Source organism: Dipodomys merriami, unplaced genomic scaffold, assembly GCF_024711535.1.
Source record: "Dipodomys merriami isolate MVZ:Mamm:240054 unplaced genomic scaffold, mDipMer1.0.p SCAF_263, whole genome shotgun sequence".
NCBI classification, from domain to species: domain Eukaryota; kingdom Metazoa; phylum Chordata; class Mammalia; order Rodentia; family Heteromyidae; genus Dipodomys; species Dipodomys merriami.
The window spans coordinates 1243043-1270207 of NW_027204082.1; the positions used below are offsets into that span (position 1 = coordinate 1243043).

The window sequence follows — 27165 nt, forward strand, 5'->3', positions numbered from 1 at the left end:
TCTTAATTTTCATCCCCAGATGAAAATGTTAATTGATTCGTATTTATCCTTTTGGATAGTCTGTGCACATAAAAGCATCTATAGTTTTTTTCAATAAATGGTAACATACTGTGTATGTATTTCTACCATCTTGCTTTTCTTGCTTATCAAAATGTTGTATTGAGCATCCCATACCAATACATATGGAACTACCTCAATTAAAAATCAAAACAATACCATTTCTTTCTCTCTTAAGGATGGAATTTATTTGCTCAATTGAGAGGCATATAAGCTGCTATGCTCTTTTTACCACCACCAACAATGCTGTAGTAAATTATATATATATATATATATATATATATATATATATATATATGTAATTTCACAGATGTACAAATGAATCTGTAGTATAAATTCTCTCTTTTTATATTTATATTCCTTTAAAACAATTCCATAAAGTAGGTATGTATTGAGTGGTGATAGGCATTATGTAATTGTTTTCATGGAGGTAGTAGCTTTTCTCCCTAGCTGGTGTCTAAAGGTGCTTGGTTCTGTGTCTTAGTATATGGTATGGTAGAACCTTTGATTGTTAGCAATTGGGTGAGTAAAAGCTGGAATCATATGGTTTAACTTTGCATTTCTTTCACTAAGCCAAATGTCTATAGGTTTCAGAGCTACTATTTCCCTTTTTGTGAGCTGTTCATTTCCTTTATCTGTTGCCTTACATTATGACATTTTATTTTTTATTTTTTAATGGAAGCTCTCTTTTTTTCCCTTTCATGTGTGAAATGCATGAGTTGCAAATCTTTTAAAAAATATACTTCAAATGTTAATTTAGTTGAACTTATCGATCTCTTTTGAAAATTGTTTTTAGTTTATGTGATATTTTAGCTATCTGTCATCTATATTCTTGCTCCTATTTTCTTTTTCTTTTTGTCCAAGACTGGGAACTCAAACTTGATATCTGATGCTTTTCCTCATACCTTGGTGCTCTACCTGAGCCATGCTTCTAACTCCTATTTTCTTTCTTTTCTTTTCTTTTCTTTTTTTTTTTTTTTTTTTTTTTTTTTTTTTTTTTTTTTTTGCCAGTCATGGGGCCTGAACTCTGGGTCTGGGTGCTGCCCCTCAGCTCTTCAGCTCAAGGCTAGCACTCTACCACTGGAGCCACAGTGCCACTTCTGGCTTTTTCTGTTTATGTGGTGCTGAGGAATCGAACCCAGGGCCTCATGCTTGCAAGGCATGCACTCTACCGCTGAGCTACCTTCCCAGCCCCCTAACTCCTATTTTCTTAATTTCACTTGTAAGAAGAGGTGTGCTGTAAGGAATCCAACTTTATTTTTCTTTTTTAGTATGGCTTTACAAGTGTTTCAATAAAACCCATCATTTCTTCTTTTGATCTGAAATGCGTCATTATATATAATTATATAGCATACATATAATGTTTTCATTTTAAATAAAAAGTAGGAGTCTCTGTTTTTGGTTTCATTCCTGACTTTATAACTTTATAGTCTATTACTTTGAGCCATTTATTTATATCCAAATAACATATATTTTTTATTAGTATAGCTTTACAACTTAGAATCCCTGGTAAGTTAGATTGTCCTTTCATATTTTTTTTCTATTTGCAACTCTATATTATGTTTTAGTCAAGTTGGGCCCAGACAACTTGTCATTTTTAGAGATCATGTTAAACTGATAGATCACTTAGGGGGAATAGAAGGTTTTATATGTTGTGGTTTTTCTATAAGAAGAACTGAAGTGTCTTCATTTATTCACCTTTTTTGTTTTTTTTTGGTGTGTGTCTCCCTTCCTCCCCCCAGTATCTTAACAATGTTCCTCATATAAATCTTACACATTGTTACATTTGTCACAGAGTAGTGAGAGAACAGTAGAGAGTATTGAAAGATCTTTTGTTTCATCTTCTATTTGTTAATTGTATATGTAGGCTTTTTTTAAAATTTAATTTAATTTTATTTGTGAACATACTGTACAGAGGAGTTACAATTACATGGGCAGGATAATGCGTACATTTCTTACCAAGCATTGCAGCCTCCTCCTTTGTTTACCCTTCACATCCCTTCCCAGCCTCCCCCCTCCCCCCCAATCCCAATCCTTCTCCTTCCCCCCCTTTCCCCCCCCGCCCCCCTCCCCCCGCACCGACGTTGTAAAGCTCGTTTTGGACATGACAACTTGTACTTCTCATTGTTGCAACAGGTCCACCTGTATCCTTAAACAACTGGTTTTTCCCCATCTCCTCCACAAGTTATACTGACATCAAATATAGTGAAAGCAAGGGTTATACTGTGGGGGAGGGACATACAAAGCAACAAAGAGATAATCTTATAAATGCGTTAGAAACACATGCATGAAAGAAAAAAACATTAAAATACATATCTAAGGGTTCATTTTCCTGACATCACATTATCTGACCTTTTCCACTTGACTCATACATATACTAGATATTACAAATAAGGGAAACCATGGGACCTATGTTTCTTTGGGCCTGGCTTACTTCACTTAATATAATTTTTTCCAAGTTTTTCCATTTCCTAACAAATGGGGCAATGTCATTCTTTCTGATGGAGGCATAGAATTCCATTGTGTATATATATACCACATTTTCTTGATCCATTCATCTACTGAGGGGCATCTGGGTTGGTTCCATATCTTAGCTATGGTAAATAATGCTGCAATAAACATAGTTGTGCTGGTAGCTTTAGTGTGGTCTTGTTTGTAAACATTTGGGTAAATGCCCAAAAGTGGGATTGCTGGGTCATAGGGGAGTTCTATGTGAAGTCTTTTGAGGAACCTCCAGACTGCTTTCCAAAGTGGTTGAACAAGTTTACATTCCCACAAACAATGAAGTAAGGTTCCTTTCTGTCCACATCCCCTCCAGCATCTGTTGTTGTTAGAGTTCTTGATTTTTGCCGTTCTAACTGGAGTAAGGTGATATCTCAATGTTGTTTTGATTTGCATTTCTTTTATGGCTAGGGATGTTGAACATTTCTTCATGTGTCTATTGGCCATCCTTCTTTCTTCTTCAGAGAAATTTCTCTTTAAGTCTTTCACCCACTTATTTATTGGGCAGTTGTTTCTTTGAGGATTTGTTGTTGGGGGGTTTAATTTTTTGAGTTCCAAGTATATTTTAGATATGAGACCCTTGTCTGTTGTATGGCTAGTAAAGATCTTCTCCCAATCCGTGGGCTTTCTATTGATCTTGCTAGCTATGTCATTTGCCCTACAGAAGCTCTGCAACTTTATGCAATCCCATTTGTTCAACCTTTCTTTGATTTGTTGTGTTTCCGGGTCTCTATTCAGAAAATTTCGGCCTGAGCCAAGGAGACCTAGGGTTTCTCCTATTCCATCCTGTAATGTTTTCAGAGTGTCTGCTTTGAGTTCAAGGTCTTTGATCCATTTGGAGTTGATTCTGGTGCAGGGTGATATATAAGGATCTAGCTTAAGTTTTCTACATGTAGTTAACCAATTTTGCCAGCACCATTTACTGAAGAGGTTGTCTTTCTTCCATTCTATTGTTTTAGCTCCCTTATCGAAGATTAGATGGCTATACGTCTGTAGGTTCATTTCTGGGTTTTCAATTCTATTCCATTGGTCCTGAGGTCTGTTCTTATGCCAATACCAAGCTGTTTTGATTACTATGGCTTTATAGTAGAGTTTGAAGTTTGGTATTGATATTCCTCCAGCAGTGTAGGCTTTTTATTTCTTTTGGTCGGGGTAGAGGGATTCTGGGACTGGAACCCAAGACTTCTAGTATACTAGGCAAGGACTCTACTACTGACTTAACTACTGAACTATGTTCTAAGCCCCTGATTTTTTTTATTAGTTTCATATAAAGCCATCTTAATAAATACTTTATTATTTATATTATCATAGCTAATTGTCTTGGATTTTCTAAATAAACAGTCACACCATCTACAAATAATAATTTTACCTACTTTCCCCCAGTTTCTTTTTTAACCTCATACCTCTCTCTGACTTGAATGTTCTTAGTAATTCTCCCATAAACATAGTATCCCTAATTATTTCTTACTGCATAAAATTTCTTTTCAATTTTTACATAAAATTATCCTTGCTACATTAACCATGGCCAACTTCCTAGTCATTCCCAAAGGCCTTCCATACAGATACTCCCCAGCCTCTTGGAATCTTCCACTTCTGGCCTCTGAGACCAATGTCTCATTGACATGGTAGCCTGTGGCCTTCTAAGGTGATTGTAGGGTTTCTCTAGGTCACTTTCTGCTTTTCAACATGGATGTAATAAATGTTCTTTGTCTTACTGATGGAGAGATGAGCAGGTTGAAAGTCCTTTAGCACTAGCTGAGCATAGAGCTCAGGAAGTGCCAGCCTTACGGGGCGAATAATGCTCCACCAGCAGTCAGTAATCTACTGACATGTTGGTATTCCAACATGTTGGTATTCCAAGGTCTTCTTTGTCCTCACTTCCCTGGAACCTTCACTCCCTCCATTGCACTGTGCCACTTGTAGGGCAAATCTCATGATTAGATTCCAAGTAAGCCTACTGGAGACATTTCTTGTTGTCTATTGAACTTCCTTAGTGTCTGTAGACTTTTAGTCATAGTCATCCACTTGGGTCACATTGTTTACAGACTAAAACCCTTTCATAATGAAGCCTGGTCTATTTCTTATCTGCCCTCTGATCACTGACCCAATTTGGATACCCTATGAACTTGAACTATGCTGAACTAGGCCAAATTCTTTTTTTTTTTTTTTGGTCCGTTCGTGGGGCCTGAACTCTGGGCCTGGGCGCTGTCTCTCAGCTCTTCAGCTCAAGGCTAGCGCTCTACCGCTTGAGCCACAACACCACTTCCGGCTTTTTTCTTTTTGCTTATGTGGTACTGAGGAATCGAACCCAGGGCCTCAGACATGCAAGGCAAGCACTCTACCACTGAGCCACCTTCCCAGCCCCTAGGCCAAATTCTTGACAAGTCATGTGGCTTCATTTGCAACTTCATTTTGGAATTAAGAAAGTCAAAATCTGTTGGAGGATGCTGCTCTACAGATCACAAATCTCAATTTTTTTAAAGGTTTTGTTTGGTTAAAAAGAGTTGATATGAAAACTCTGATGACATCTAAGTAGAATCAGACACGACAAATAGCTATGACAATGCATCATTTGTACTTACCTTTCTTTACTTTGTTCTTAGTGTTTGAGCATGACATGGCAACTTGTGGACAATAAAATGTGTTCACATTTCATACTGCTTTGGTGCTTTTATTTTAGTCTCTGTGTGGGCATGGTGCATTCTTGTTGAACCTGCAAAGCCTTTTTATATACAGTGAAAGTGGGTTCTCTTCTTGTGTTTTGATTTAGTGCCATGTGAACCTTTATTCTGTATAAGTGGGGGAGGAATGGCCTACAGTTAATGATACCTATGGAACTTTCTCCTTGACAGACGGCCTTAAAAGCAAACACCTAAGAAAACAACATCCTTGGTTTATAACAACTACATTGCTACAAATGAAGCCAGTATGTCAGGTGTGGTCTCTAGAGTTAAAAATCCATCTATCCTTGCCATATATATAGCTTTTAGGCTTCAGGATGACATGCAGGTGACAGGGCCTGAACACATTGTAAGTGATCAATAAGTGACCAGTCATTCACTTATTCAATAAATGAATGAATGAAGTGTAACCACTTTCTCATACATGCTGAGACAATAATTTTATTCCTAATTATAATCAATCTTTATTTAAAACATTTCTTTCAATTTAAATCAAATAAGCAATACATCTGCCTGAGAATATTGTAGATATTAGTCAAGTTTTACACTTTCAATTGTAGGACATAGATTTCACTAAGTCACTGCAGCAGAGTTAGATGTTTATGGTCATGTGGTTCAATTTCATGCATCCATTCTCAGTGCATCTAAATATAGTGTGCCCCAGAGAGCCTGGTCAGGTGATAGGTTCAGAAATAACAACCAACATCATTTGATGAGCTTGTACTGACCTTTTCCAAGCCCAAGCACTACATAGCACAGTTCCAGCCTGTCCCCTTCTCCTGTCCTGTGAATTACACTGTGAGTGTTGTGCTTTTAGACATAAGATGGGATGGTTTTGTTGTTCTATATAGACTTATTTGCTTTAAAGCAGTTCTAAGCACTGGGCACAATGTGGGCATATGTGTGAGACCAAAGGCCTTAGGAGGCTGAAACGGGAGAACTTCACATTTGAGGCCAGCCCAGGCTACATAGCAAAGCCCTGTCTCAAAACATCAAGGACACAGTGTATCTGCAAGGTCCTAGGTTCAGTCCCCAGCACTGGAAAAAAATATCTGCAGTTTCTGAGTCAATTTTTCTTTTTCTCTAATTCTTCATGTTCTTCTTTAGGGCAGATATTAAGAAGTGAAAAAAGTCAATAAAAGTAGAAATACCCTGAAAAAAATCCAATACTGTGATTCTAATGCTTTGTAGTACATTCGTTAATGACAAAGAGAAAAAGAGAAAGAAGGAAAAAAAGAAAAAGCAATGAGAGAAGGAAAGTAAGAAAAAGGGAAGGAAAGGAGGATGGAATGAAGGAAGAAATGAAGGAAGAACAAAAAGAAGGCAGGAAGGGAAGGGAAGAAAGATAGAAGTAAGAGAAGAAGGAAGACTAGAAAGCAGGAAGGAAGAAAGGGAGAGAAGGAAGGAGGAAAGATGGGAAAAAAATGAAAGGAAACAGTACCATGGAAGAAAGATCAGAAAGTCAAATATGCCTTTTATGGATCCATAGCACGTGTCTCCAGGAAACAAGATTCCTCCCTTCATTAGCATCTTTGCCCAATTTGTAACTCTCTCCAGGCTTGTCCAAATGGAGACTGTAGGAAAAAGGCCTGGTGTGGCTATTCCTGTTTTCCATCATATCAAGCAGAGGGAAGAGAATGAGTAAGAAGCACAAAGCTATTCCAGCTGATTGGCAAGACCAGAGAGCTCCATCTTCAGATCCAGCAAGTCCCCTGGGCACATGCCCAACTACTGCTTTCAGCTCCCACTACCCACACTTTCCTTTCCATTTGAACAAATGCCTTAGCAATAGCATCTTGGAGGTTTTGTGTTTTTTGATCCCCCTTGTCTTTCCCGACAATTAAAATTCTTTTTCTTGACAGGTTTAACTTTGCTTTATAAGATAGTCTTCTTTGAAGACTGGCAGTTATTACTTAAAAGTTAATAGATAACTTGTGTATTTGGCATGATAGCTATGAACACAATTATTACTCACCCCAAGTTTTCCACAGTTCAGACCAGTTAATGAGATAATTAGGACTTTCAGATTATAAATTCTCTTAGTATCTTACTCTGAAAGTATCCCCTCAGTCAAAAATTTAAAAATATAAATTCTTGGAAATTCATTGACCATGAAATTCCCAGTCTTTCTTTTTAAAAAATTATATCTAGTATGTATGTATGTATGTATGTATGTATGTATGTATGTATGTATGTATGTATGTATGTATGTATCTATCTATCTATCTATCTATCTATCTATCTATCTATCTATCTATCTATCTATAGCTGTTCCAAAGAGCATTGTGGAAAGCACATGCTGGGAGATAAAAACTGGCAAAAATAGAAATGATTTCATAAAACATAATCTTAATAGACAAGAGGAAAATTTCAGAATCTACCTGGCTAACTCTAGTGTCAATACAAAGGGAAGATGATAGTTATTTGTTGTTAATAAAAGATATTCATTCGCTACAGAATTGAAGTAAATTATTTAGCACATGGTATTATATTTGATATTATTTTCTCACTGTCTTTAGATCTTTCTCTGGAATTAAAGGACTCCAGCTGAAAGTTAACCTCCAACCTAATGACAATTACTTCTTCTATGTGAGAGCCATCAATGCATTCGGGACAAGTGAACAGAGCGAAGCTGCCCTTATCTCCACTAGAGGTATGTTCTGTGTGCTCAGCAAGCTGTGTGCAGGCATCTTGGTTCTTCCCCTTCTACCTTCCAGAGAAGGCATCTTAGAAGGCAACTTCATAAAGCTGTTATGGCTAGGTGGTCCTTATGAGGTGCCAAGATTGGTCCAAAGGCAAGATGTTTCTTTGGCTTTTCTTGTTCAGAGGTTCTCAAGCTTGACTGCCATTAGTAATCAGCTAACATACTTAGATAAACTGATACCCTTGCTCCACTCTTTGAGAAATGGACTTAACTGATTTGGAGATGGTCTTGAACATTTGTGGTTTTAGAAATCTTTCCATAATCATCTGGTGAGTAAGATGTGTGTGTGTGTGTATGTGTTGTGTGTGTGTGGTAACGATTTTATTCTGTTACTCTGAACTTTGTGAGGAAGTTTCCATTCTTGTTCTTCTGCATATTCTAGTTTATGCTAATTAATTGTGTGTGTGTGTGTGTGTGTGTGTGTGTGTGTGTGTGTGTGTGTGTGTGTGTGTGTATGCTGATACTGAGGCTTGAATTTAGGACTTTGTGCTCTTGCTTAGCTTTTTTGCTCAAGGCTGGCACCTTACCACTTGAGCATAACTCTAGTTCTGGCTTTTTTACTGGTTAACTGGAGTCTCTTGGATGGTCACAGCTGGCTTCAAACTATGATCCTTAGATTTCTGCCTCCTGAATAATGAGGATGACAGATGACCCAGTCGTGCCTGGTAATGAATGTTTGTTGAGTGAATGAATAAATGAATACAAGGAATGAAAAGAAGTGATAAAACTATGCACTGGCATTTTGAGGTAATACCCAGACAATGCCAATAATTATTGTGAAGTAGTTGATGAATAGAAAGGTGGTCATCTTATTACCTTATCCTAGATCCACAGATGGAACAAGATTGATGGGACATGTTAAGTCCTTTGCTTAACAAGCAACAACTTGTTCTGTGCCTTGTTTATCATGGAGGTTAGGCTGGCCTGAGGTGTAGGAAGAGAAGATACAAAGGTTGCCTGCCTGAGGAATGTTTTATCCCCTGCACCTGTACCATCCATCACTGGAGTCCCTTCTATAGGCTATACTGGTTGTGCCCCTCATTTTAATGTGTACCCAAATTTTCTGAGGGCATTGTTAAAGAACAGATTCTGACTTAGTAGGTCTAGGGTGGAGCTGAGATGTTACATTTGTACCTGGTTTTCAGGTGATGTGGGGCTCCTGGTCCAAGGATATATTTGCCTAAAAGAGTATGCTCTGGCACCAGGAAGAAATGACCAGCCAGAACTCATGAATGATGTTTTCAGCTATGGATCTGAAAAAACTGAGGGGAAGTGGGGACTTGGGTATCAGGGGAAAGGAAGAGTAGGGTTTTAAATGTGGGCTTTAGTATTTGACACTACTGCAACATTATCATCTTATTTTCTTAACTACTATACATAGGAACCAGATTTCTTTTGTTGAGAGAAACAGCTCATCCTGCTCTACAGATTTCTTCTAATGGGACAGTGATCAGCTTCACTGAGAGGAGACGGCTGACAGAGTAAGTAGAGTGTAGCCTGAGCTGGCTGAGGTTCAGCAGTGGAGCATTAGGGTGGTTGCTTCAGTGTGGCCTCACCCAAGCATGCTCTTGGTTTGATGAATGTGTGTGGATGTGGCAGAAACATAGATGTGTGCATACTTCTATAGCAGTCATGTCCAAGGTGAAGAGACAATTGGCAGGGATAGCTCCTAACTTGGAACAAGTGTTATAGTAAGTATACAAGCACAGGTGGTTTTGTTTAAAACAGTGACTGTTTTAAGGTATTAAAAGGGTCTGGTAATAATCCCATTATTTTCCAAAGCAAGCTAGGTATCAAGTGCATAGCGAAGAGGATGGCTTTTTCTTTTTACCATACAATCCAGCTTTTTTATTCTAATGTATACATTGGAGCAGTATTCCCATTAACAGAATATAATCCAGGGGTCAGTGGAGTGGCTGAAGACCATGTTTTTAAAGTGAGGGGGGCCTACCATATTTGAAATTAAACAAATTTAAATTGTTATGATAATGGTGATGTAGAGAGGAGTTAGAGTTACATAAGTCAATGTTACCCTTTCCCTTGCTCCTTCCCATCCCCACCCACAAATTGTATAGTTCATTTTCAACATAATGTCCAGTGAGTACTGTTGCTGCATTTGTTCACCCCTTGTCCCTCCATTTCTGAGTCTTTCCTTATACTCTCAAAGACATATAAATGAACACACAGAACAAAAAAAGAAAAGAAAAACAGCTAAAAAGAAATGACCTTTTGTTTTCATTTCCTGGAGTTCATCTCGATAGATATGAGTTGGCATGGTCAGATGCACACGGGCATTAAGCCTTTCTGTCCCTGAGGAAAGGATGGGTTGAGGATGTTTGAGTTCTTGATTCTGGCCCCAGAATCTTGCCCTACCATGGCTGTCACTAAAGAGAACATTAAAAAGAAAAAGAAAAAGAAAAACTAGAAGCTGAGGACAGTTGAGGATGGTCCTGAAATTTTCCTGCACCCTCGTGGATTTATTCTGAGGGTGGAAATGGCCAAATGGAGGAAAGTATGTGAAAATCTTTTGAGACACATTAGTCAGGGGATGCTAATATGCACAGCGTTGACCACCCGTTGGCAGCCAGTCCCTGGCGGCAGGCACCGTTTCCCCGACCCATGTTCCCCACCTGTTTGTGATCTAGCAGGTGCTACCTGCTTCTGAATATGGCCAGGTCTGTTTGGGGCCTGGAGCCCCCTGAACTGAATCTGTACAAAAGGACCAATAGAACTCATGGAGTCACTTCACAGCACTCACTCATGAAGATCTGCTGGGCATCAGCTCTGTCTCATGTAGCTTTGAATCCCCAGAATTTACATGGGGCCTGGAATATTAGAGGTGCTAAAAATATACTTGTGAATGAATTCTGAGGGGGGAAAATGAAAATTGGACTTCTATCTTTTTTGGATTTCTCAAAAACAATCTATAAGCAAAGTAGACTGGAGGTTGGCAAGAGCTCATAGATAATAAGTGATGAAAAGTGTAGTGTGTTTTTATAGAATTTTGTTTATTTATTATTAACCTGAAAATTAGCTCATAAATATCAGGCAGCCAGGCTTTGCTCCTGGGAGTGAGGGCTTGTCACCAGGTGCCTCTCTCAAATGAGGTAAAGACATGAGAAAGTGAACTACACTGCCTAGCATTAATCATTTTCTCATCTGCTAAAGGAGGTGGGGAGGGAGAGGGACAGGGTGCTGATTGAATATCAATGCTGCTGAATTTTTTTTTTGAAGTGCCTTCTTGCTGTCTCAGCCATTTCCAAGCAAAATTGAACAATTTAGGCAAACAAGGTCACCCTCAGCAGTTGAAAGTGCTTTGGTTCATTTCATGGTGCTCTTGTAAAAACAGCTATGGTGAGATGATAAGCAGTCTTTAGCCAACCAAGTAGGTGACACCTACTTCAATCCACAGAGGCCGGAGGCATGGAGATCCTCTCCCACAGCCTCCACAAAGCTCCCTGATCAGACCGGGTCGACTGCACAGGGACCTGCTCTGGCCTCATGAGCTGTCTTGCTGGTTCAGAACTGTACCTCATTAGGACTCTTGACCAGGAAGGTCAGTAGACACTGGCATACAGCTAAAGGAGATTTCAGAGGTCAGGCAGGGCAGAATATACCTGTGATCCTAGCATTTGGGAGTCAGAGGCAGGAAGATTCTGAGTTTGAGGTCAGCCTCAGAAAGGTCTTGGGAGAAAACTTTGTAAGCCATATTCCCTCCTTTTACTTCTTCCCTCTGTGAAGAAGCAGAAATTGTGCCATTTTCTTCCTTTTGCCATTCTTCTATTTATTTCCTGGTTTCCTTAAGACACATAATGTGCCATATGTGCATACTGTGTATGAGACAATGGACATATGTCAGATGCATGTAGGGGTTTAGGAGAATTCTGGGGTAATCTGGCTAGGGTTAGGAGAATAAAGAACACATTCTTTAGTCAAAGATAGAATCTTTCCCCAGGGTGTGTGAGTGATGGTGTTTGTGAGATTAAGTTTGGCTATTCCTATGCTGTGCTTCATCTGACTAACTTTGCCTGCAGAATCCCCTCAGTGCTGGGTGAGGAGCTGCCAGCATGTGGCCAGCATTACTGGGAAACTACAGTCACAGACTGCCCAGCTTATCGACTTGGCATCTGCTCCAGCTCAGCCATGCAGGCTGGGGCCCTGGGACAAGGGGAGACCTCGTGGTACATGCACTGCTCTGAACCACAGAGGTAAGCTGAGACCTCTCTGTTCTCACTCAAAATGTCATGTATAGATGTCTTAGCAGGGAGCTTTGGGTAATAAGGAACATCTCTTCTTCCTTGTCCTCAGTTGTGAAGCAACTAAGAAAAATCAGAGTCAAGTGTATGGAGAGTAAACTATGGCCACTGAGGAAGCTAGTTTTAGAGATGTGGTTTGTTCCTGAAGACAAGAGGGCTTCTCATACTGATCTCTATTAACTAAGCAAGACTTACCCATCCAGAGCTCTGACTCAACCAGCCTCACTGTCTTTCATCCCTATGGAGAGACAGATGTGTCTCTTCAGTTAACTCATGACCATGAAGAAGAGGCTCTTGGGAGATGCCTAACAGAAGTGTTTGCATCTAAGCTCACCTCAAAATGGACAGAGACCACAAGGTGATGCTCTGGGGAAAAAAATCAATAGAAGTAAGGAAGAAGTAGATCCCCACCTCCTTCTCTAGTACTTTGTATCACAGGCTGGAAACCTATAACCCATAGGCTAAAAAGGACCCCTTGGCCTGCTTGTATGAATAAAGTTTTATTAGAATAGTCATGCTAAGTTGTGTATGTGTTGTCTATAGCTACCTTTGAGTGATGATGACAGACAGAGCTGATAAGGACTCAAATCCTAAGATGTTTACTATTTGTCCCTTTCTAGAAAAGTTCGCACCAGGTGTGGTAGTGCATACCTAGAATTCCACATACTTAGGAGGCAAAAGCAGAAGGCCAACCAGGGCACCTAAAAAATTGAAAATGAAAGGACTAGGGGTAAAATGACAAGCTCATTGGTAGAGTGCTTGTCTGGCATATGTATGGCCCTAAGTTTCATCCTCAATACCACAGAGTTTAAAAATAAGAAGTTTTCCAGGGTTATTGTGGCTCATGGTTTGGGTCCATGTCACTCGGCCATCTCTCAATTCTTTTTTTCGATCTCTCATTCTTTCCTTCCTCTCCTGCTTTCAGGGCTTCACTCTTGGTATCTAAGACTGGTAGGAAGAAAACCTCTGAACTTGGGTTAGTTTTTTCAATGGGTCAATTAAGTTTTTTCTGGTCAGCAGTATCTCCTTCCTTCTCTGGCTTTGAACCTTCCCCTTCAGAACCAAAGTGTGCAGAGAAATTGTGGCAGTGAGCCACAAGTGAACTGTCTGTGCCCTTATGAGGTTCTCAGAGCTTTGCACCTCTGTCAGCATAGGTTGTTGTAGTAGTAGGAACATATGGCAGAGGCAAACTGTTCCCCTTAATGAGGCTGGGGATCAGGGTGTGGGGGGCAGGTATCTCTTCAAAGGTATGTTCTCAATTGACCTCATTTCCTTCCACACAGCCTCACCTTCTAAAGAAGATTCCTCTGTCCCAGTGTCCTCACAGTCTGGCAACGAAGCCCTTAATATGTGGGCCTTTGAGAGATCAAGCCCTTCAATCATTGCATGCATTTTCATTTAAGATCTAACCCATAATAAGATGGAGGACCTCTTGTGCTCAGCAGAAAGCAGAGGCAGGCATAGGGTTGGGCAGATTACAGGTCCTGTGGAACTGGTAGAGTGAAAGCTTTAAGGGACATCTTTTCCTCTTTGGCCTCTGTACTAGGGGGATCAAATGGGACTGACCAGCCCTGGGCCCTCTGGGATAGGGATCTTCCAAGCTCTTTTGCATATTTAGAACTTTTTAGACCTGTGTTATGCAATAGTCTTTTCTGCAATACTAGAAAAATGATGCCATAAGTGGCTGTGAAGCACTTGAACTGTGATTAGTTAGGGTTGAAAATCTGAATTTTATGCATTTTTAATTGATTTTAATTTACATGGACATTTGTGACTAGTGGCTACTATTTTTCAACAGAGCAGGTCTGGAGCCTTACCCTTGATTTGCTTATCCATAGAATACCCTAAAAGCCACTCCCATGTCTGTTCCAACAAGTCAGGCAGATAGTGATGTTTTTTCCTATGACAAGCAGGTTTTCTGCCACTTTACCCTTGGTCCTACTACCCTCTCAGCTTGAATCTCTTCCTCCCTCTTCATGCCTAGCCCAGTTGTGCCTATTCTTACTGGCTGAGCATGAGCTCCCCTGCTCCCTAAGAGTGGCCTCAGCCCATACTGATGTCAATGTCACCAGAAACACTTCTGCCCTCTAGGTTCTAGAACTTCCTAATGTTCCATCATCTCTCATAGTAAGGTACCCAAAAGGCCTTTGATCAGTGCATTCATCTTACCTATCTCCCTGACTCTTGACCCTTGACCTCCCTTCTGTTTCTTTCTTTCAGCAGTGAAGCTGCCAATGTACTATTCCATAAATACTTGCCCTTGAGCTTCTGGATCTCAGGCCAACATCATAGGTCAAAAGTCCATCTCTAGGTCCCAAGTTGCCTACATGCCTACCCCAGCACACAGATCTACCACTTGAGGTTAGAAGCCCATCTCTCAATTCTTTTTTTCTATCTCTCATTCCTTCCTTCCTCTCCTGCTTTCAGAGCTTCACTCTTGGTATCTAAGACTGGTAGGAAGAAAACTCTGAACTTGGGTTAGTTTTTTCAATGGGTCAATTAAGCTTTTTCTGATTAGCAATATCTCCTTCCTTCTCTGGTTTTGAACCTTCCCCTTCAGAACCAAAATGTGCAGAGAAATTGTGGCGAGTGAGCCACAAGTGAACTGTCTGTGCCTTTATGAGGGTTCTCAGTCCTAGGCCTGTTTCAGTCAGTAACAGTTTTTTCCTGATGACTTCATAGAGTCTCCTAGAATACCCAGAAAAGCACTGAATACATAGGTAGGCCTACAGAACACTTGTTGAGTTGAATTTATTTGAGTTAAGGCAAATCAAAGGCTGCAAAGCCTTTGGTTTGGGGCAGGAGGAAGATATGCAAAGCATAAAGTAGGTAAAACCAGTAACAACATTCTTAAACTTCATAAAGGTCCTTATGTAAGTTACCTACAAATCTTTAAAAGTGTAAAATTAATATATTGTATAGAAGGCAAGCCTGCAGTACTTTTAACAAAATAATACATGGCAGCCACAAAGGAGTTTTATTCAAAAGAATGACACACCATGAATGCAGTAGTTAAAACATGTGGGCAGCCGGAAAAGAATTAGAATGTTGAGAGAGAAAAAAAATCACAAGGGAGGCATATGTTGGTTATTCTGGGATTGCCTCCTGATGCAGAAAGAGCAAAAATTATTAAAAATGCTCCTCTGTTGGGATGAGCTGTGCATTTTAGCATCTAGGAAGAATCTGATGAAAGTAGTTGGGACAAAATCATTCCAACTCATGATATTTTGAATTGAAATTCAAAACTGAAAACTTGGTGATTTCGAAGTGATTTTCAAATTCTTCAAGATTTCCAAAATTTTCTTTTTTTAAAAAAAAAATTCCATCCTGTTTCCTTTCAGATATACATTTTTCTACAGTGGCATTTTGAGTGACGTCCAAGTGACTGAGCATGCAGCCAGAGTGGGCATTCTCCTGGACTACAACAACCAAAGACTTGTATTTATAAATGCGGAGAGTGGGCAGATGCTCTTCATCGTGAGGCACAGGTTTAATGAGGGGGTTCACCCTGCCTTTGCTCTGGAGAAACCTGGAAAATGCACTTTGCACTTGGGGAGAGAGCCCCCCGATTCTGTACGGCATAAGTGATCTTTGGCTTTCAGAGTTTGCAAGAACAAGGATTTGAATTTGTGTGTGTGTGTGTGTGTGAGAGAGAGAGATCTGCTGTCCTTTCTCTTATGTGCTACATGTTATCAAAAAGTTTCTCACACATTCACACTAATAAAAGGTAATAGCACAGCGATCAGCACATAAGCAACATCCACAAGGACAGCTGTGTAATCTACACTGACTGTATAGACAGCGGGTAGGTAAAAGGATGAAAATCAACCTCTACCCTTTGGTTCACATGCATTTGAATTCTTTCTTAAGTTAAAAGGACTTACGCCAAAATAGAGAAATGGGCTTTCCCCTGTCTCACTGACTGGCAAAAGAAATTCACTGATGGGCATGTCAAAGTGAAGAGAATATTGTGCTAGTGATAATGTCTCCTCTGACAGAAAGACAGGGACATTTTCCACATGAAAATGTCACCTCACTTCACTAAAGGATAATGAATCCTAATCATTAGAGAAAGTATTTTAGCTGATCTAAATTTATAATGAACTCTTTTGTAATATTGTATACTGTAGAATGCGAGTCTCATTTTCTTGTAATTTTAAATGTAGAAAATGTAGAAAAGTATGAGATATTAGAACTTGCTATCTTGTTAAATAAATGGTTAGAATCTTATAAAACAAAACATCTTGTGTGAACTTATTTTGGGTAATTTACCAGTGTAGCATTTCTGGGCCAGGACACCCTGCAGAGAAAATATCTTATCACACATGTGAGTGGGTTGTGCTCCAGTTGATTCTTATGTGAAAATTTTGTACTCATATATTATAAAACTAAGATACTGTCAGTCCACAGAGCTCATACAGTTGTCTAAAGTCAACTGCCAGATGCTGAGGACATCATTTTACAAAAAAAAATGGCTTATTGTATTTAAATGTTCTGTCAAAATTTGTCAAACTCTTCCAAAATTGTGTGCAAAGTTGATAAATCTGGAATATGTATTGATGATTGTTCTTGCTCTGTATAAATGCTTTATTCGTGTTTACATTATATTATGAATTCAGTTTTAATATCATGAATTCAGTTATTTGGTTAAATTGAGAAATAACACCCAAGTTTTGGGATATATTCTAACATTTGTTTAATAACTAAGATCATGTATTAACTGAGCTCCTTGAAGGTCTTTTCTACATTGTCTTGAAATTTGAGCAGTTACTGGCAAGATGAATTCTTTGCAAAACTGAAAGAGTCATTTACTGCTTTGTGGAAGATATTATCTTCACTTTCTCAAGGCTTGAAATTGCTATCCTCAGGATCTCACTGATAAGTCACTTCCTTCCTTCCTTCCTTCCTTCCTTCCTTCCTTCCTTCCTTCCTTCCTTCCTTCCTTCCTTCCTTCTTTCCTTTTTTCTTTTTTTCTATGTGCCAGTCCTGGATCTTGAACTCAGGACTTGGGTGCTATTGCTGAGCTTTTGTGCTCAAGGCTAGCGCTCTACCACTTGAGCCACACTCCACTTCTGGCTTTTTGGGTGGTTAACTGGAGATAAGAGTTTCATGAGCTTCCCTGCCAGTGGAGGCTTCAAACTGAGATCCTCAGATCGTAGCTTCCTGAGTAGCTAGGATCACAGGTGTGAACCACGACTACCTGGCTTCTATCTCTCTCCTTCCTTCCTTCCTTCCTTCCTTCCTTCCTTCCTTCCTTCCTTCCTTCCTTCCTTCCTTCCTTCCTTCTTTTTTTTGGAAGGGGATATAATATAATTTAGCAGTAGAAGGAACCACATGAACTTCAGAATTTGTTTCAGTTTGTGTTTATCCAGAAGCAGACCTAGTCCTGAGTGCTGTCTTTTTGTGTTGATGATGTCTGAAGAAACACTTGGGCAAGTGAACAACGTGAGACAACAGGAAGAGGGGAGGAGATCAAATAAAGCTTGTTTTATGAATGGATTATTACTATAATGGACAACCTGAGCCCAGAGCCCCTCTAAAAACCACATGGAACTAGCCAGAGGCTGGCATTTAACCTCTCCGTGGATGGAGCATTGCCTGGAGGGGCATAAAATTTCATCCTCCATCTTCCAAGACTGCATTCCCTGCCAACTCTCCTGGTTCCGAGAAGACCTGCAGAGAGAGTTAATGAAAAGCATAACTACTCAATAGAGCACATGTAGCAGCCCAGTGTAGCTGCTGTTACTGCAATTCAGTCAGCTGAGGCAAATGGGCGGGGTACCAGGCATATTGGCTGTCATGTTGAAAGCAGTCTGGGTAGTAAGAAAAAGAGAAAATTACCATAGTGAAAAAAACTAGGTTTGGATTTCTTTGGAGCCCTTACTGGATGCCATTTTTGGACAGCTTGGATTCAGAAGTTCTTCTTTCAAGCACATAGAATATAGTTACAAAACACTGTGACAAAGGGCTGCTGAGGTCCTTTAAATCCTACTGTCCACACATTCCTAGTGAGCACATAGCCCTCCTCTCTCCAACTCTGCAGCAATTGGATGGTGGGAGTTAGGACCCAGAGTCCTGAGAGCCCTGCTAGCTGCTTCTGTATGGGAGTGACTGATTATCTCCCGCTTGGTGTTTTGGAAGTTATTGTGGTATGGACAGACAGCTAAGTAATGCAGTTCCTTGCATGGTGAAGTAGTTCTCTCCTCTGGGTCTCTCTCTTCTCTGATTAACATTGTCCTTTCTGTTTCTTCCTCTTCATACAACACATTGTCAAAATTGGTCAAAATTACTCCTCTGAAAATCTGTCAGTGGTGTTTAATAGTTTAATAACAGGTCCAGTATATTGTATCCTCTCCTTCAATTTTCACCTTGCACAGTGAAAATAGTTTATCATTTTGTAGATGAGGAAACTAGTTTCAGAGCAGTTAAATAATTTGTTCACACCCACAGCCAGCAGGAGGCAGAGTGTGGGTCAATTACAACTCATATCCTGAACCAAGAATAAAATGATGTTTTGTCTCATTTTTTAAACAAAATTATAGATCATCTTCCTAATATATGTGATACATGCGAATTCCATGTGTGTATGTACACACATTTGCATGCATGCATGTATGTATACCTGCATATCCTCAACTCTTCTTCCCTCTCCTTCCCTCACATCCTTTTCCCTCTCCTCCCTTCCTTTTTTCTCTCTCCCCTCCTCTTACGTCCCTTCTCCTTCCCTCTTTTTCCTTCCCTTTACAGGGCCACTCACATAGCTGAGCCTTTGGTAATCACATCGGCACTTTCTAGGTAAGTGACTATCTCCAACCTTTGAAACACATCCCTCTATCCCCAACAAGTTCCATCCAACCAAGTGCAAATTATAAATCTAGAACATCTGATGATACTTTGAAATAGTTGGTCATTCCAATGTTACACACTTTCTTTTATTTTTTTAGATACCAGGGTCCATGCCATTGTCCAGGGGCAACAGTTCTATAAAACTATGCATGTGGTCGATTAAATTGAGCTGAAATTCACCCACATTAGACTTTATGGTTCTGTAGCTCTGCATCCAGCTGTGGAGGGGCGTTTTAAGGATAGTATTAGTAAGAACTGAGTGCCTCTGCACTGATTGCCCTTCCATTCATGTTCCTGATTTGGTATCTGCTGGAGTCAGGGAGTGATAAAGCACATCCCTTAGCTGAATGGAGTTGAGTTGATGTCCAGCTGTTTGGTGGAGCTCAAGAGAGATGACATATTGTAGGCTATTTTTAGAGCAGATCAACACCTCATTTTCTTTTGCTGACATTTAAGTGTTTGTGATTGTACCCTCTTTTCTATGTGCCCCGCTTTATTTAAATGAATAACTTTCAGTACTGAGCTTGTTTTTCTAATTGGTGCTCGCTAGCAATTTCAATTTTTCCAGGAATATATGAATGTACAAATAGTTTGGAAATAGTTGGAGGATAGAGAATATTTCACTTGGACAAAACATAACTTGGGGAAGAATAGAAGCAATCTTCCAAGATTTGGAAAGCTGTTATATGGAAGTAGGCTTACTTTTATTTTTCCACTAGGTTTTTTGGTTAAGAGTCCCATCAGTGAGTAACAGTGAAGGAATTTGGTCTAAGCAAAGGAAGAATACCCCATCAGGAAGGGACCTACCATTTACTAGGTTCTGAGTGCTCAGATTGATACAGAATGAGCAATTGTCTGGAATATTAAAGAATATAATTTTTTCTGTTGTTCCGAGTCTTGTTCCCCCCCCCCCCCCCCCCCCCGCACCGCAATTGTGTTTCCAGGGTCCTGGCATTCTACAGAGACACCTAGAGGAGCCAACATGGGATCTAGTGGGAATTTGCCAGGTGGGAAAATTCAAACCTCATCCCATTTCATCACGGCAGCTTGGTTTCAGTTTTGTACGTTGGGATCCGTATAAAATTCATTTGTTGATGGAAAGGTCTCTAGAGTTAAAGAGAATCCAAAACCTAGATGACCTCCACTTAGCACTGTGACTGAGAGTGCTTCTAAGTCTTCTACTCTTTTGCCGTTCCTTTACTATCCAAATACAATACAATACTGATTATAAGAAGTTCCGTTTTTTTATCTCAGATTTCTAGAATTCCTCTAGATGATTACATATTCCTTGGCTTCCTCCTTCCAAAACTTCTACTTCATCTCTAGCTATCATACTACCATTCCTTAGTGCTTTCCTAAGCCCATTTGGTCTGTACCATCCCAAGATGTGGACCTAGTGCTCTTTGGATTTCTCCCGGCAGTACTAAAAGAAGCCCACACTGCTAGTGGTTAACATGGTTTTGGTTGAAGACTTGGAGCTAGCAAGAGGCATTTTTCAAAGAACATAAAAACATAAAGTTGAATGTGAAGCATCTGCTCTGTGAGGCGTTCCTTCTGATCTTGTCTTCAGTTCTGTCCTACTGTTATACTGAACACACTAACTTCTCCGTTTTACTTTATTCTTTACATTTTTTGCTTCTGCACAGACTTTGGTGTTTCTGATCATACAGTAGAACTAGAACACATCAAAACAGAAAAACCTCCCTGACTAGCATAAGGATCTTCTTTTTTTTTTTTTATAATAGTCTAAGAACAAAGTTTTGCTCTCCTTATTTCTGTGTCTTTTATTCTCCACAAGCTCCACAAGCTCTAGGCCTCTCTTTGCAGAACTAAAAAAGTACATTCAAGGGATTCCTCAAACCAAAGAACAGCCTTTCCCTCAAAATGACTTTGGCCATTACTTCTTAGCATCCCCTTAACACACCCCCTTTAGTATGTTTCTGAACATCTAGCTAATGGTTGAAATCCTTTTAGTATGTTTCTGAAGATCTAGCTAATGGTTGAAACCCAAGCCATCCTAATAGTTTGTGCTGAGCTGCCCGGTGCCATGGCTGACTTTACTGCTTGAAGGATGTCTAGGGGAAGTGCTGCCCTCTGGGAGCCAATGTGCTGCTGGAATATTTTTATAACTTAGGAGGAAGTAGGAGAAATAATGGAGAAAAAGGGAAATGGGGAAAGAGAATTATAAGTTGTTAGTTCAGCACATATTTATTGGTCCTTACTATGGGCTGAGCATTAGTGGGTCATGGGGGAAATGGAAGTCAGTAAATCAGACAAAAATCCCAATTGTCAAGGAATCTTTTCTCCAGTGGAGGAAAGCAGGGGAGCAGAAACTACAGACAAATGAGGTTAAATGAGTAGAGAGTGTTAGGAGGTAGAGGATGATATATGCATTATGATGCAGGGGCTTCAAGATACAAAGGGAGATAAAAAAGCAGAATCACAGACTATACAGGTTTTTGAATTTGGGTTCTTGGAAGCATAATTGCTCCAGTAGCAAAAGAGGCAACAAAGAAAACATAACTGGAGTGTAGGTTGAAAGATGTGTTCCTCTGGGGGTATATTGGGATTGTCTCAATGGAGTTGTCCATCAAATCCTAAACTCATGTGGCCACAGGAACATATTTGAGAGTTGTCTGTATTAAGTGACTCCCTTTCCAGTTATGTGAGCTTGAAGGGAAATAACTTCACCTCTGTATACTTCAGTTTTCTCATCTGTAAAATTGAGATAGTCATAGGCCTACTCATTTTGCTTGTGGAGCTGCTGGGAGGAAAGTTATTTGACATGCACATTGTGCTTAGAACATTGTCTGGCTTGTAATGGTTCAAGAAACGTTGGCTGTGTCATCACTGTGCCAAACGGAAGAATTCGAAGACACTGTAATGAAAGTAGTCTCGTCTCCATGTGTCCTCTTTAAGTTTATTCACTGAGTAGCTCTAAATAAAAGCATAGGCAGGGGAGCTGGGGAGGACTTAGATGGTCTTGCTAAAAAGAAATGCTGGTACTGAGGCTTAATGGTCAAAGAGAAGCTGGCCAGACAGATGGGAGTAGCAAGGAGAGGGTGTTCTAGCACATAGCACAGAGAGTGAGGAACAACTGGGGGCTTAGAGAGATCACAGGTAGGGCAGTGTGGCTGTGGAGGGCATCTGTGGAGGAGGTTCTGGTAGAAGATGATTCTAGAGGAGGTTGGAGGTGGTTGGGGAGGGTAAATATTTGCAGTGGAGTTTCTTGTGGTGAGAATATTTTATTTTATTGAATATGCCAAGCTTTAGCACAGAGCCTTATACAAACAAAGAAATATGGTTGGAAATAAATGCAGAAAATTTTATAGGCTTTTGTATAATTTTGTACAATTTCTCTTCTCACAAGTTAAACCTACCACATACAAATTTCCTATTTATCTTCATTGGAAAACTTTAAGGCTCTCTTCAAATGGCTATTGGATTATAAAACTAGAAAGAAGAACTATCCCCTTGGTCTTATGAGGAGATGTTCCCATGAAATTTGTTTGCTTGTAACCAAGTTTTCTCAGTAAGTAATGTCTGAAAAAGGGGAAAAGCTTGAAAATTTGGGGTGAAGGAAAAAAATACTTCTGTTCAAAACATGGCTATTGAAGGTCACTTTCTTAAGAAAAAAATGTTGATCAATGCTATCTTTCAGGAAATCAATTCTTCCTTGAAATATAATTTATACTGCTTGTTACTTTGTCTTAGTGAATTAGATGATAACCAAAGTTATTTCTTGAAGCATTTCTTCTTAATTATTCTGAGCTCAGCTCTTCTCTGCAGAACTCCAGAAAATGCATAAAATATGCATTTGAGCATTGAGCAGCAGCAGCAGACACCTACACACCAAACCTTGGCTGTGTGGGATGCTGCCATTTTCCCTAAGTCATTTCAGGTCAGAAACACCTCTGCTCCATAGGAATGCCAATCCAGGCCCCCCCACTGAAGGTCTCTGTATGTGTCTTATTAGAACCAAGCAGCAGTACATTGTTCCGTATTCTCTCAAGAATAGGATCAGGCCTATTTTTCTGCCCCTCAGGTCATAGAAAGGATTTTCCAATTATTCAACCCAATAGGAAACCCTATGAATTACTTCCAAAGAACATAAAGTTCAAAATTTGCGAATGATTTTGCCTCATTGCCATCCAATTAACCAAAGCTTTCTTTTTTAAACAGCATTAACACATATAATCGTACAGCATTTGGAAACTCTGAAGAATTACGATGACTAAAATAAAAAGTGTTCTCCATGTCACAGACTTAGATTCATTGGCATGTTCTTTGGCTTTTGGCCTCTGACCTGTCCCTTCCCAGAATGCTGTAGCCACAAGGCCTGGAAGTGTCACATGTATCTTACAACCTGGAAGATGAGATTCACAAGGTGAGTATAAAGGAACCCTGTTGGTAGAAGGCTGAGTTCTAAATGATATGGTTGAAATAGTAGTCTGGTTCTTTACTGCTTACCTCTAAACTTCTGTTGCTTGAGTTTGTCTCTAGATCTTTATAAGAAACCAAAGCACAAATTAAGAAGATTATTTGAACTGATCAGAATGGCAATGCAGGAGGCATAAATTTCAGGCAAGCTGAAATATACTCTGGGCCTAGCAGGTTTCAAGTAGGTTTTAAAGGGAGAAAACACAAGTAAATGTTGAATTTGGTCAACTAGCTCCAGTGGTAGGTATAACACTACTCTTAATAGAAAAAGCCAAATGAGAGTATAAGACCCAGGGTTCATGCCCCAGTACCCATCAAGAAAGAAACTAAGAATTTAGAGCAGCTAATAAGCTATCTTCTAAGAAAAAGGTTTGGGGAACTTAAAGCTGTTTTTGGAGAGGGAATGGGGATAGGATAAGAACAAGGAAACTCTAAGAAAAGGAGGGTAGTTAGGAATAAGCAGACTCTATAGAACTTCAGTGTTCTGCTCTGGGAACTATACTTCTTATCATATAAACTACAGAATGTAGCACATTGCAGTGTCAAAAGTTCATTTGGAAGTAGACATGACAGAAGACTGGTCTCCCATATCTTTTGGGATCTTATTATCAGGCTGGGAAGGTGGCTCAGTTGTAGAGTGCTTACCTTGCATGCATGAGACCCTGGGTTCAATTTCTCAGCACCACAAAAGCAGAAAGGCCAGAAGTGGTGCCGTGGCTCAAGTAGTAGAGTGCTAGCCTTGAGCTGAAGAACTGAGGGACAGAGCCCAGGCCCAGAGTTCAGGCCCCATGCCTGACAAAAAAAAATACACATACACACGCACACACATATTATCTGTTTGGTTTTTTTTATTTTTCCACAAATTAAACAAATCTTTATAAATTTAAGTCTTTAGAATAACTTTGCACTGAAATATTCATACAGAAAAATACATCACAAATGTATAACATGCTGAGGTTTTTTCATAGCTTAAGTATATGTGGACAGTTTTAAAATGATTACAAACACGCCATACTAAAGCTACCAGCACAACTATGTTTATTGCTGCATTATTCACCATAGCTAGGATAAGGTACCAACCCAGATGACCCTTCGTAGATGAATGGATCAAAAAATATTACACACACACACACACACACACACACACACACACACACACACTGGAATTCTATGCTTCCCTCAAAGAATGACACCGCCACATTTATAAGAAAATGGAAAGACTTGGAAAAAATCATAAGTGAAGTAAGCCAGACCCAAAGAAACATAGGTCCCAGGGTTTCCCTCATTTGCACTAATTGGTATATGTCTAGGATAATCTTAGCAGATGAGCAGAATAGCTCAATAGCTATGCACATATGACTATATAAGATGATGCTAAGTGAGATGGACTCCAAGACATGGACACAAGAGTTTTTTCTTTGTTGTTGTTGTTTTTAATATACTATGTGATTTTTTTTGTTTCTTTTGTATATCCCCTGTTGTCAATGTACTTGATTTTGGTACCCTGGTGTTGCATATACATTTATTTGAATTAGGGAAGGGAAGGGGAACAGCAGAATGGTGAGACAAAGGACAAGGGGGAACAAATGCAACAATGACATACACAATAAAATATGTTGCAAATGATCTGTACAACTTGGAGGTTGGGGGAGGCAAAGTAGGAGAAAAAGGAGGGAAGGGATAACAAGTTGGACAAGAAATTTACTTATTACCTTACCTATGTAACTGTAACCCCTCTGTATATCACCTTGACAATAAAAAAGAGTATTATCATTACTGAAAAGTGAGTTGAAGTCACTCCACCTCTGAACATAATCAGTATCTGAAACTAACTATAGATTAGATTTGCTTGTTCTTGAATCTTATATATATGGAGTCGTACCTTTTTTATATTTTTATTGTTACAATTTTTATTATTACAATTCCATAAATCAAGTAATATATACAACGCTTTTTGGAAAAATATCACTCCTTCTTTTATTTTCCTTCATTTTATCCCTGCTGTCCCTATTCACAAGTTGCATTGTTCATTTTTTCATAGTGTATAGCAAATACAGTGACTGCATTTGCTCACCCTTACCCATTCTTGTGATTTTTTTTGTTTTACGACTACTTTCTTCTTTCTCAGTATTATATTTGTAAGATATATCCATGCTGTCATATATGGCATTATTTAATCTTTCTCTTTGCTATTCAGGAGTATAATTTGTGAATATACCACAATTGATTTATTTATTCTGTTATTGATAGTCATTGGAATTGTTTCCAGCTTTGGGATATTTACAACTACTGCTGCTATGAGCATGCTTGCATACAATTTTTAAACTATCTGTTGGGTCAATAACTAGGAATAGAATCACTGGGGGAATATAATCACTCATCTTGGTGTGTATATGCTCAGCTTCAGGAGATACTGCCCAAGAATTTCCAAAGATGCTTCAACTTCCCCTTCAACCAGAGGTTGCTTTAAATCCTTGTTGTCACCTGGTATTACAGTGGTATTATACAATAGTTTAGATTTGCATCTTCTTCATGATTAAATAATTAAATATTTATATTCATTTGGATTTAAAAATATTTCTCCAAATATTTTGCTCATTTTTCTAAAACATTATCTGTCCTTTTGGCAGGACTTATTAAAATATATTCTAAATATGAGTCTTTTTGATGGATATGTGTTTTGCAAATATCTCTTTGAAGCTTAGTTTTTCTACTAAGTAGTTCTGGGTAAACAGAACCTCTTATTTTGGTAAGATTTACTTTATCTTTTTGTTTTTATGGCTAGAAGTTTTTGTATTCAATTTAAGAAAGATTTCCCTGTCCTAAAGGAATTTTATTTAAAATTCTTTCATTTGATTTTAGTTTTCACATTTAGATTATATATACATATACATATTTTATACATATCTATATAAATTATAGGTTTTTGTGTGGTGCCAAAGGTCAAAATTTTTAACCACAGAGAAATATGGGTCTAATTCCATATATGAAAGATGTCTACATAAGGCATGTACTTGAATTGTTTTTTCCAAAACTTATTAATCATTTTGCAGTGCTGGGGATTGAATTCAAGGCCTTTTTCACACTAGGCAAGCTGCTCTATCAGTGAGCTACCCATTCAATTGTTGTTACTAGAAACCAGAGAATCACAGTCGTTTTAATTATATGTGTGTGCATGTTCAAATATGTTTTATAAATCTTTAACCATTCTCTTTGTGTGTGTGTATGTGTGTGTAGTAGTAGTAGTAGTAGTAGAGTTTGCACTTGTTAACCTGGAACTCTACCACTTGAGCCATGCTTCTGATTTTTTTTTCTTTTACTAGTTATTGGAGCCTAGCAAAGTTTTCTGCCCAGGCTGGCCTTGAATCAGGTCCCCACCACCCACCCATATACCACATTTATGTCATCTTTAGATAGATCATTTGCCACCTCTGCTGTCTTAGCCAAATTATTAATAGACCCTTCAAAAGTGTTCTGGATGGGCTGGGAAGGTGACTCAGTGGTAGAGTGCTTGCCTTGCATGCATGAGGCCCTGGGTTCAATTCCTCTGCACCACATAAGCAAAGAGAAAAAAGCCGGAAGTGGCGCTGTGGCTCAAGTGGTAGAGCACTAGCCTTGAGCTGAAGAGCTGAGGGACAGCGCCCAGGCCCAGAGTTCAGGCCCCACTATCGGACCCCCC

General features: G+C 39.3%; 1 protein-coding gene across 1 annotated transcript in view; it reads left to right on the forward strand.

The window, feature by feature from the left end:
• LOC138837140 (cardiomyopathy-associated protein 5-like) overlaps positions 1-16726 on the forward strand; it is a 93401-nt gene extending 76675 nt beyond the window's left edge. The window contains exons 10-13 of the mRNA XM_070035935.1: positions 7760-7893; positions 9326-9425; positions 11979-12152; positions 15542-16726. Coding sequence (XP_069892036.1) covers positions 7760-7893; positions 9326-9425; positions 11979-12152; positions 15542-15788 — 655 coding nt within the window. The 3' untranslated portion in view covers positions 15789-16726. The remainder of the gene's footprint in view (positions 1-7759; positions 7894-9325; positions 9426-11978; positions 12153-15541) is intronic.
• The last annotated feature ends 10439 nt before the right edge of the window (positions 16727-27165 follow it).